Source organism: Mytilus galloprovincialis, chromosome 11 (genome assembly GCF_965363235.1).
Source record: "Mytilus galloprovincialis chromosome 11, xbMytGall1.hap1.1, whole genome shotgun sequence".
Taxonomy (NCBI): domain Eukaryota; kingdom Metazoa; phylum Mollusca; class Bivalvia; order Mytilida; family Mytilidae; genus Mytilus; species Mytilus galloprovincialis.
This window is the reverse complement of record NC_134848.1, coordinates 22583415-22596323: the sequence shown is the minus strand read 5'-3', so window position 1 is coordinate 22596323 and position 12909 is coordinate 22583415. Positions and strand designations below refer to the sequence as shown.

The 12909-nt window shown below is 34.9% G+C and overlaps 1 protein-coding gene across 2 annotated transcripts in view; it reads right to left on the bottom strand.

Annotated features, from left to right (window-relative positions):
* Window positions 1–1204, bottom strand: part of LOC143051877 (guanine nucleotide-binding protein G(q) subunit alpha) — a 33740-nt gene extending 32536 nt beyond the window's left edge. The window contains exon 1 of one of the 2 annotated variants that reach the window (XM_076224869.1): window positions 865–1204. In XM_076224869.1, the coding sequence (XP_076080984.1) occupies window positions 865–988 (124 nt within the window). In that variant the 5' untranslated portion in view covers window positions 989–1204. The remainder of the gene's footprint in view (window positions 1–864) is intronic. The other variant, XM_076224870.1, reaches the window with a different exon arrangement.
* Between the last annotated feature and the right edge of the window lie 11705 nt (window positions 1205–12909).

Sequence of the window (12909 nt, the reverse complement as noted above, 5' to 3'; positions counted from 1 at the left end):
AGAACTCCTAGTTTGAAAATAAACTGACAATAATCACAATACTGAATACAAATGTAGATAAGTTGTGATTAAGAGCCATAAGAGAGGGACAGTCATGCTCATAGATTGAAAATAAACTGACAACGCCATGGCAAATAAAATAAAAAGACAGACAGACAATTAATAGTACACAAGACACAAGAATGTCATGTGAATTCATCTTCTGAAGAAGCTGACATAAGCATAGTACAAAAAGGCAAGTAGCAATTATGTCTTCTGTCTAACAGATCTCAGCAAAATGAATAGACGAAGCAATTGGTCCTTCAATATTAAAGCAAAACATCACAAGTAGAAATGCTTGGTATCTTCAGCAAAAATAAAATAGACACACACTGATACAGTTTTCTATGGATTTTTTGTTTTTATAGAAACAATGTTGTTTTATTAATAATACTAGGTTTTAAGAATGTAAATATTGAATCATTTCAGATTAAGCATTAGAATAATAATATAATCTGGGTAAATATATGATTAATCACTGGGTTAACTATTGTGTCACCGGTATTTTTACCACAGAAAAGGTAATGTATTCCATATACTGAAAGCCAAGATGGCGTCCATAATAACAAAATGTAAAATCGAGTTTAAACTGATGCTACGTGTATTTTAATTGTGTCAGCCACAAAGTATATGTGTTCATGTACCAAACTGCTGATGGGGCCATCTATCGCGACGAAAATACCGAAATAAACACAAAAACCAAAATGAACATTTAGCATAATTATTCAAAATGGCGTCTCTGTGTATCAACCTTTTGCATTAAAAAAGATGCGGCATATTCGTTTTATACCGGTTATTGGGACAAGTGTCGAGTGCATAACTTACCCAATAATAAAAGTTTTAATTCCCTCCTTGCATCTCTTTTATCTTTCCGTAGTTGTTTTTCTATTTCTGTATTAATTCGTTTTTGCTCTTTCGCTTCTTCGCTTAGACAGCACGCCATTTTCATTTCAACTTAGCCTTACTTTAATTCAGGCCGAGCTATCTCCCTATCCTGTCTGACCCTTATCAGGCCCGGGGGTTAATCGTTACCCCGTGGCATCCAAAACATGAGAAATTTCTTGGGTTGAAAATGCCGTGAATTGTCACCGGTGAAATTGTTGTTTATCGGTATAGAGGCCCTTCAATCGATCCTTCCAACCAAAGGGTGTGACCATTTGCCGATAGCCTCCGAAAGAACGCATCGGGCGATATCAACCAGGCAAAATGCCAAATAGGAAATTATTTAGAACAGTTAGAAATATTTATTTATTTATCTGTTTCAATCAATAAGATTTGGGATTCTTTTTGGTTAAAACTACGCCCAGATTATTACAGGTTGCGTGTAAGTAAAATTGATGTAACAGCCAACAGCCTTGTATGTTATTATGGGATGCGAGGCTTCCAGTTGCATAAAAAATGAGCCGGTTTCATTCACAGAAATTTTATCGTAATTTATGAATTACGCGATCGAATATATTGACACATATATTTTGTGTTAAATGAATGTTTAATATTATGATTGTGCTAATTTTTAATTGAAATAAAAAAAAGTATTTGTTTATAAAGATTCTTAATTAAAAAAATAACAAATAAATGAAAAGCCGACGAATGCATTAAATCAGATCGGTAAAAATATAATTATTCTTTTTTTTTTCAATGCAGCCGGGAAATGTTTTGAAAAAAGTTGCAGATTAAAGGATACAATTGCTATTCTTATTAAATTCATTTAATCAAAATTGACATATTATTAAATATAATTAATAAAAATAAAAATTAATTGAAATTTAAGTTATCAAAAGTTTTAAGTGGTACAATCATTGTTGTATCATTATCTACAATTAAAATCTTGGCCTATATTAATCTTATATAATATGTCTTAGTAAAAACAAAATCCGCTCGAATGGTATTCGTGCACAAATTCAATGCGCACCTTCTGAATTTAGTGTTTTCTTTGACGTCCGCGTGACAAGGTGTCTTCTATGACGTCCGCGTGACAAAAGGTATCTTCTTTGAGGTTCGCAATTTTACCGATGTTCTTCGTAATTCAATAAGAGGACATGAAAAGTGCATTGTAGGATAAACAAATTAATTAATTGACATATTATTTTTTTTCCTGGATCCCAACATTAATTTAGAAAATATAAACTACCCGGTAAAGGCTGGTATATATACGTATGCGTTTATAGAATGTTTTTTTTTTTAAAAGCGTTTTAGTGTTGTTTCCTAAACAGATTAACAATACATGCAATATAAATAAGTCCAGAATTATGTGTTTATCAGGACAAAATTGAAATGGCTAAAAATTTCGAGTGCCACTCGGAAATGATGGTAAATTGGATATGGACTTTAACCTTGTATTTCTGTATTCTTTATGTTTATGCCATTTTTCTATATTCTGGCCAGTATTCCTTATTTTTCATATTTTAGCAGTGGCGGATCCAAAGGGGGGGGGGGGTACGGGGGTTGGAACCTCTCCTGTTTTGGACGATCAATGCATTTGAATGGGGACATGCAGTTGGAACCCCCTTTTATTTGGACGATCAATGCATTTGAATGGGGACATGTATTTGGAACCCCCCTTTTGTCCTGGGTTAGGAACCCCCTTTTTATAATTGCTGGATCCGCCCCTGCACCTCATTATTCTCTTTATTCTGTATTTTTCGTCCGTTTTTCTATATTCTTTCTATTTGTATTCATTATTCTCTATTCTATATACCCCCATCTACACCCTCATGGACACTGCGAGACATGTTGGAGAGGTCCTTAACGTACAGAAAGCCTTTTATAGCTACACAACCACTCTCTTTACACCATGCATCAGATTTACCGCCCCAATCGGAATGGACGTGAATGTGAATTAATAGATAAAGGCATCAGTGGTATACCGCTGTTCGAAATTCATTAATCGATTGAGGGAAAAAAATCCGGGTTACAAACTAAAACTGAGGGAAACAAATCAAATATAAGAGAACTACGACACGACAGAACATAACATTAAAATGTAACACACACAAAAAAGAACTATAATATAACACCACTGGCCATTTTCTGACTTGGTACTGGACATTTTAAGAAAAAAATGGTGGATTGAACCTGGTTTTGTGGCATTACAAACCTCCCGCTCTTATGGCAATGTTAAATATAACATTAAAATGACAGGAGTATAACACAAATAAATGGTAGAACATATAGGACAGAGAAACACACGAAAATTAGCTAATAAAAGCTTACAGACCCACACAAACTATCAGACAGCCAATTTTAGCACACCGCAGTGGCGGATCCAGCCATTTTAAAAAAGGTGGGGGTTCCCAACCCAGAGTAAAGGGGGGGGGGGTTCCAACTATATGCTCCCATTCAAATGCATTGATCGGCAAAAAAAAAGGAGGGGTTCCAACCCCCGGAACCCCGGAACCCCCCCCCCCCCCCCCTGGATCCGCCACTGCACCGGTTTTACTGCCGATTGAAAGGAGATCAACTGTGACCATAATTCTATTCCTAAGACTCCCTTGGTATTCCCCAACAGTGAACAATGCTTCTGTTTATTTTGGCTTTGGGCATACCGAACTAAGCATATATTGATGCATCAAAAATAATACTAATAGAAATGCGAAGATGTGGTATCACTGGTATATATGATTCACGATGTAACAACTCTGTACAAGAGAGAAAAAACGACAACCACTGAATTACAGACTTCTGACTAGGAACAGGAACTACATTTGCATTGTCATTTCGGGACCTGTTATAGCTGACTATGCGATATGGGCTTTGATCATTGTTGAAGACTGTACGGTGGCTTAAACATACATTTTAAGGGCTACCAATATTTTTCAAAAAGAGTCTGAAATTGTTGCATGGTATTAGTTACAAGTGCGACCTATTGTCCCTTTACACAATGGTTTAACAGTACAACTTGAAAAAAAAATTGAGAAGGCCGGCTTAACTCATCTGATGGATGGATACAAAGCTGAAATAGTCTAGTAAAGTGAACGACCATAATAACTACCAGTAACTTAAAACGACAAAATTATTTTATGTCTACCTGTGCGAATTTCAAACGCGCAATTTTACACCAGTATTTAAAACCTTCCATCCTTTATGGGTGCATTTTACATATATAAATAAAATCGTATAATATAAGCAAAATGAGGATGTTACATTTGATGTATGCCTTTTTGTGGTTCTTCGTTACATTTGTTTTTTATAGTGATTAAAATTAATGTTGACTGCCTACTTTTGACATTTTTACCTATTGTGTCTGTTTGTTTTGTTCACGCATCGGTGACATTTTAATGGAATTTGATGCGACTGTCATAGAAGTGAGAGGTTTAGCTAGCTATAAAACCAGGTTCAATCCACCATTTTCTACATAGGAAAATGCCTGTACCAAGTCAGGAATATGACAGTTGTTATCCATTCGTTTTATGTGTTTGAACTTTTTATTTTGCATTTGATGGGGACTTTCCTTTTTAGAATTTTCCTTGTGATTTTACTTTAAAAAAAGGGGGATTTTTTTTTCCTAAAAGATATTCTGATTCTCAATTTGAGGGACAATATTGTGGTCTTGCAGATGACAGAAAAAATATTCTGAATCCAGATTTCCCCGTCTCTCATAGCGTTTAATTTTGTGAGAAAAAAATATACGATTTGATTGATGGCGTCGAAAAACTTTCCGGACTCAGACAAGAACCATACCCCCTAGAAGTTAATTGATTGCTTCCTAAAGTGAATATATTTTTTAATCCACTTCAGTCAAGTGGGTCTTTTTGCCAAAGATGGGAAATTGCATCGATTGATAAATTGTTGTTTATATATATATATATATATTAACGCTTATTTGAAAATATTCATTTTTGTTTATTTCTGATCTATGGAAGAAATATACAATTGGCCTTTTTAACTTTTTTGGATTCGAGCGTCACTGATGAGTCTTTTGTAGACGAAACGCGCGTCTGGCGTATATACTAAATTTAGTCCTGATATCTATGATGAGTTTATATACAATTCTTACTTGTTCGTGTCAGAGACCTGTCTGAACTGTTTGTAGCTTAAACTTTACTTTACTTTATTTAGTTCTATTATAACTTTATGGTAGTACAATTTGCAAGTTGCAAGATAATGAAACAATCATGGTGCCCAAAATTGTTAGCTCATAGGCGGATCCAGGGGGGGGGGGGGCTGGGGGCTCGGGCCCCCGGCCCCCCTTTCGTGGGAAAAATTTGGTTGATTATATAGGGAATCATTGAAGCATGACTGGAGTGGCCCCCCCTTAGGTCAGTCAGCGGCCCCCCCTTAGGAAAAGTTCTGGATCCGCCACTGTAGCTTTGTATAGTACAATGAAAGATCATGCAAAGAACTACACAATAAAACACAGTAAATAATTATAAAGATTAAAGTTCATTAAAAAAACATGAATACACTCAAAGTTTAAACAAAGTAACATGATTATAAACCACATCAAAAGTGACCTGGAGGAATAACATAATTCTATAGTCCTAGGTCTATGGGAGACAACTCCTGGTCGATTTTATTATATTTTATTTTCAAACTACAAAAATGTACATTGATACTTTCCAATCCAAGTACTTCTTTCGTTCTCCAAAAAAAGGGAGTGCTATAATCTAGATGAGATTGAAGTAAAAAACAAATCTTCAGATGAAAGAATCCTAACAAATTTTAATGAATAATTTTATCAAATAACGCTAAATAAAAATGGAATTTAGAGCGTTTGATATCAGTGTCCCTGAGCAAATTTAAACATATTTTATTTGCTGAGTTAAAGCAAAATGGATTAGACACAAGTTAATCATACTTATGAAGTCTTCTCCATAATACAAAATAAAACTACAATAATAGTATAATATAATGGGCATGCACATTAAACAAACAGTTTATAGAATATAACTAGCTATCATTGGTGAAAAGAAGAGGGAGAGAAAAAAAAGAAAGACAAAGTTTGAAAAGTCATATATTTCTGTGATGATGACGTGTGTGTCGTTGATCATGTTGATGACGATTATGATAATTTTCCGTGCCAGTAACAATAACGCTCTATCAAGGCACAAGCAATCTGTTTGAACTTTTTATAATTACATTAGATGTATGTTTCATTATAATACTTTATTCTGATTGGCTAACTGCACATCACGAGTTATTCCTTAAGCAATTGCATCACTTAATAAAACTTATCATTCATAATAACACGTGGTCCCACAATAAAGTGCACAGGCGAATTAAATAAGAAAAAATAAAAAATTCTTGTTTTCATGAGCATAGCTAAAAAATGTAATTATAAGTATTGAATGCTTCTTTTTGTAACTTCATAGGTTTGTAAAAGCGTTGACCGTGCGCACATTTTTAGAATGAAGCGTATCCGCGCTTCATACAAAATGTACTTCGGTCAACGCTTTTACACCCCAATAAAGTTACAAAAAGAAGTATTCAATTCTTAAATGAAATTTGAACATGCCAGTTTAAAAATTCATGTTCGATATGAACGCATTCTTCATAAAGAGCAAGTGATGCAGGTTTGATTTGTACACATTTGGAGCTAGGTGATGATTCTTTGATTCGAACACCTTCTTTGCAGTGCGTTTTAAAAGGAAACATTAAATGATTTATAACATTTCAGTAAATGTGAAACTTCCTTACTCTTTTAAAAAAAAGGTGGAGGTTTCACACTTGAACTTCAGTGAAGTCGTAATGGACGTGTAGAAAAAAAGTCTTCACTACTGTTGGCGCTCGTGTTAGGTGGAAGATGGATATGAAATGATTTGGGGACCATCTCTTAAGGTTCAAAGTTAATACTTGATATTTTTGCTACATGATTGGCGTGTTTGATACTACTGATTTTTTTTCAAAAACCAGAAAATGTTAAAATAAATTCATTTTAGATCAATTTATTATCAATCATGTGAATAATCTAGTTTTTTTTTTGTGTATATATATATATATGTCATACTCAAGCGTCGTTCTTATGACATCAATCAAGACTAAGCAACACGAACTCCACCAAACACTGGACAAACAGATCCTGTTCCACATTTGTCAGCCTTGGTGTTGTTCATGTCTGAAGTCGTAATAAGAATTGTCGTAAAGCTTACGCATAGAAACGTTAACATACTATTAGGAATGTTTTCAGCAAGTTATGGGATATTAATGGGTATTGTTTTGCAATGAACTGAATGTGTGATATTTTCGTCACAATATAGCCTTTCTGGAAATGTAATCATCGTATGTTCGTATCCTCTCAAACTTCATCTATATATAGCGGAACGTGAAACAGTTACAGTCGACTCCATTGAATGTGTAAGCAAAGATGATGTATTTGGTTAGCTTGCTTGCTATTTTAACCATGAAGTCATTATTAGGTAAGGTATACTACCCTCCTTTTAGAAGTAGCCTGTTCTACAGACAGATAGCTTGGTTATCTTTCGGACTAGTCTCCTCTTAAAAAAGGCGAGTTTACCTTACCTAACTAATGACTTCACGGTTCAGCTAGCAAGCAAGCTAACCAAATATATTATCTTTGCATACACACTCAATGGAATCAGCTGTCATGCTTTAATGTTTTTAATGTTTGTTTAGGGGCCATCTCCGCCTCCACGTCTCCGAATGTGGGATTATTAAATTGTATTGGAGACTGTGGCCTCGGCTGTTTTCTGCTCCTTGGTCGAGTTGTTGTCTCTTTGACACATTCCCCATTTCCATTATCAAATTTAGCTAATACTAACTACTTTTCTACCATCAACTTGTGGAGAGGAATGAAATACTTAAGCTACTGAAGGAATATAAAATGAGATGTTTATATATCTCAACTTGTTCGATTTGTTCGATTTCGTGTTTGCCTTTTTCTTATTTAGCTATGGCGTTGTCAGTTTTTTTCTACTTATGAGTTTTAAACTTTTAATGTATTTTTGGTATCCTTCGCATCCCTTTGTTCACATTTTCTGATGTTATTAATGCTAATTTTCTTACGATAAACAAAAATTTACACTGCGCTAAAATAGTATAGAAAGTTATTTATTTGATGATAGATTAATATATATAGTTTGATCACAACTAATTGAAAGATATTCTATAAGAGTAGAATAGAGAACAATGGCCTTAAAACTAGAGAAAATGAACCTCAAAATCCTGATCACGGCAAAAACGACAAAAAACAAGCAACCATAGACATAAGGAGATGTGGTATGAGTGCCAATGAGACAACTCTCCACACAAGTCCCAATTTGTCAAAGTAAACCATATAGGTCAAAGTACGGGCTTCAACACGGAGCCTTGGTTCACACCGAACAGCAAGTTATAAAGGGCCTGAAAAAATGACTGGTGTTAAACCATTAAAAACGGGAAAACCAACGGTTTAATCTATTATATAAAAAACGAGAAACGAGAAGTACTTGTGAAACACATCAACACACAGCAACTTCTGAGCATATGATCTTGACATAGGGCAGATGCACGGATGTCGAATATTCAACTTTATTTACAGCGGATTCCATTGAGTGTGTAGCCAAAGGTAATACCTTTGGTTAGCTTGCTTGTTAGCTGAACTGTGAAGTCTTTATAAGGTAAGGTATTCTACCCTCCTTTCAAAGTAGCATAGTCCAACAAGGTAAGGTATTCTACCCTCCTTTCAAAGTAGCATAGTCCAACAGACAGATCGATTGGTTTACTGTCGGACTAGTCTATTCTTTAAGTAGGGTAATTTACCTAACCTAACAATGACTTCACGGTTCAGCTAACAAGCAAGCTAACCAAAGATATTACCTGTGGCTTCACACTCAATGGAAGCTGCTGTAACTCGGCTCAAAATTTTCTTTTATTACGAATAAAAAATCCAAATATAACATGTGCTCAATATTTTAAAGTCATTTTCCAGCCTTTTAAATTAGCGACAGCAAGAGCGATATATAAGTGTATAAATCTTTGTTAAAATAACCTGCATGCTGACAAACGATGAAACCTATATCATCTCAATCGCTTTTTTGGGCGAAAATGGGTTCAATGTGGATAATGTGACGTTATTCGAAAACACGGAAAGTGGTTGATGGATTTTGATGGTGATCGAACTCCCAAAAGCGGCAAGGAGTGCAGCCAAAAAAAATCAGACTTTAAAATAATGCATCTATGAGTGAAGAAAAATATGTAAATATGTATAGTGGACGGATACAGGTTACAATTTTGGCGCTAACATTTCTATTTTTATTGAGAGGGAAAATCCGGAAGCGGGTTAATTTTTATCAAGTGTGAACTGGGGTAATTGATTCGGGTTAATTAATCCGGGTTCGACCTGGTGCAGATTTTTATAGTGTGAACACGGTATAATATACCAAAGTATTATTTTCATTGAGACAGGAAGGGGCAATAACTTCATGCCAGACTTCGGATGGATTGTAGTAATCTAAACGAACATTTATTTTATCTAAGAAAAATCTTGTTGAAAGTAAAAACTGTACTTGCAGCAGAATCGGGAGCAGTAAGCATTTTTCTCGGGTGCAATACTTACCCCTTGTTTGAAAACGAACGAATGAAACAATTCCGTTCCCATACAATATAAAAACACTCCTGTTTGGCAGCATTATTCTCAGTCAAGAACAAAATCTACTCGTTTTAAACAATTTCAACAACTGTAAGTAGATTCAAAGCGATATTGTTGGGATCGCGATATGGGTGAGACAGTCTTCACAAAGTCTTGAAAACACACACTGCGGCCGTTACATATATATAGGAAAGATCTGACGGGGTTGGGGTTGGGGTTGGGGGTCGACTTTTTATTTGCAGTTATTTCCCTTTTTCTTTTTTAACAGGGACACGGGTTAATATAAGAGAAACCTTGTTTCCGATTCCTTTGTATTACTTTATTTATATTACTGTATTTATATGTACATTTTATGTACATGATTTTTTTAAATAAAATATGTTTCAAGTAAAATTACCAATGAAAATTAAATATTATCAATAGTGAGTCACGTCTTTTTAATTATCGACACTTAAGTTATATAGATGTAGGAAGATCCAAGTAACAATTTATATAAAAATAAACCATTATAGGTTAAGGTACGGTCTTCAACAAGGAACCTAGGCTCACACCGAACAGCAAGCTATAAAGAGCCCCAAAAATTACTAGTGTAAAACCATTCAAACGAGAAAATCAACGGTATAATCTATATAAAAAACAAGAAACGAGAAACCCTGTGAATTGTATATATTTTATCTGTTCTTCAATTCACAGGAGAATCGCTTGTAGAATGTAAATGAGTATTTTGACTACTTTAATACTACGGGTTAAATTCGGTTTTCGTCACTCATACAAGAATTATGATACTTGATTTTTGAAAAAAGTAAAAATTTGCAAATCTATATGGGCTCAGAGTTTTTTTTTAATTGACTGAAATTTTAATGTTATGGTTTGAACCTCTAAAGACAATTTAAATTCGATATTTTATGTTTTCGAGTTTAGAATTCCTGAGTTATGGTACAACATTATTGGAAAATTCTACATGTTGTGATTATATCTCTATATACATAATATAGTTTAAGCAAAAAAAAAAAAAAAAAAAAACCCATAGAAATGTCAAAAGATCGTTTTTGGAACCCAAGAGCATGTGTTAGATTTTATACTTTTATACGTATTCTTAATATGGTGCGTGGAAATTTAGGTTGAAAATGGTCGTCACACAATTACATATTTACGGTGAATTAGTATTATTTTAATGATTAACTGTATTCGATGACCGAACATTCTAGAGAATTGCGAATGAGCAGGGGCGGGTCCAGACATTTTAAAAAGAGGGGGCTCCAACCCAGGACAAAAGGGGGGTTTCAATCACATGTCTCCATTCAAATGCATTGATCGCCCAAAAAAGATTAGTTCCAAACTCTGGTGGAGAGTTGTCTCATTTGTAGTTATGTCACATCTTTTTTTTATTATATATAGCATCATGCAGACATACTCCTAATGTGTACCTATTCTAGCTATCCAAAAATCAAAGATGTGGAACATATTTTATCATAATCATTTATAAACTTTTGGCAATCAATGTTTCTTCTTCATTAGATAAAATACAATGCTAATGTTTAGTGCTTAGTTCAGGTTGGCTGTATTTGTTCAACACAGTTTGATATGGAAAAAACAAAGAACTTTTTGTAAGAAAGCACTGTCAAACATCCGAACATACTATCCACACTGATCTGTGTCCACATTTTTATGTATTATCAATATGTCTTTTATAACATACTATTTATTTGTACTTCGTCTGTCTTGTCTCGCTATACATTATCGTACGTTTGTAACTATATTGTCCTCTTGCACATATGTATGTGTCAGATGTTATGTATAAAATCTTGAATCTTGAATCTTGTAAATATTATAGATAATTGTTATAAATATATAACAATAAATCATATGATATACATGAAATCTGGTTATTATTTTTCGAACCATCTACTTTGGAATCGAAATTTTCGAAGACCAGCTTTATATATAATCACATATTTCAATTGGTTTGAAGTCTAATGAAACATCCTACATGATCTCATCACCGGGGCGGAAATAGACATTTAAAAAGGGGGTCCTAACCCAGGGCAAAAAAAGGGGGGGGGTTCCAACTACATGTCCCCATTCGAATGCATTGATCGTCACTGCATCAAGAGGTTTTGTACTTAAATTGCTACTTTCAGATTCAATATTTGATTAACTTTATTTTTTTTGCTGCAAAAATCTGTACATATAAGAATTAATTAAAAGCTGAGGTAATGCCTTGTTAGAAAAGCGTTTTTGTTAACACGAATTGAACTGTGTTTCTTTCTATATTGTTATTAATTTTAGATATTAAAGCGAATTTATGGCGCATTGCAATTCGTATTCAAGTTTACGTTCGGGCGTAAAACATTTCGAATGCGGATTAAAATAAGAAGATGTGAATGATTGCAAATTAAACAGCTCTCCATCAGATACCCAATGACCTAGAAGTTAAGAACAGTGGCGGATCCAGAAATTTTCATAAGTGGGGACCCACTGACTGACCTAAGAGGGGGCCCGCTCCAGTCACGCTTCAGTGATTCCCTATATAAGCAACCAATTTTTTCCCAAAAAGGGGGGGGGGCGGGCCCCCTGCCCCCCCTAAATCCGCCTCTGAAGAACTATATGACACCGTAAGGCTTTCAATAATGAGCAAACCTTTACATCGTAGTAATCTATTAAAGATCCCCAAATGACAAAACAAATTATAACGACCATATATATGATAAAAAAAATAACAGAAAACAAAGATGTTAGCCTACCATCATTGTTTTTTGAAACCTAACGACACAAAATTAACAGAAATAGCTTTAGCTTAGCGAAAATACAAAACTTTAACCATACGATATACTTTAGATCACCCATGTCTAGATAGTACGAGAATGCATTCGACAAGGAAAGTTGAACGAGAATCCGACATCAAAACGTTAACCATATGCTAAGCTTTAGGTCACCCGTGTCTAGATAGTACGAGAATAACATGATGGGCAGTGGCGGATCCAGGGGGGGGGGGGGTTCCGGGGGTGCGCACCCCCCCTTTATTTTTGCCGATCAATGCATTTGTATCGGGACATATGTTTTGCACCCCCCCCCCCCCCCCCCTTTGCCCTGGGTGCCCTGGGTTAGCACCCCCCCTTTCGAAAATTCCTGCATCCGCCCCTGATGGGGAAAACTGAACGAGCATCTGGAATCAAAACTTTAACTATTTGCTAAGCTTTAGATCACCCGAGTTTAGATAGTCTGGAAATTCGACGGGGGAAGTTGAACAATCATCAAAATGGTTTTGTTAAAACTTGACGAATCTATACATCCACGGCGTGCTCAACATGTTCAAACAGGTGCTTTATTGCTTTATTTTAAGA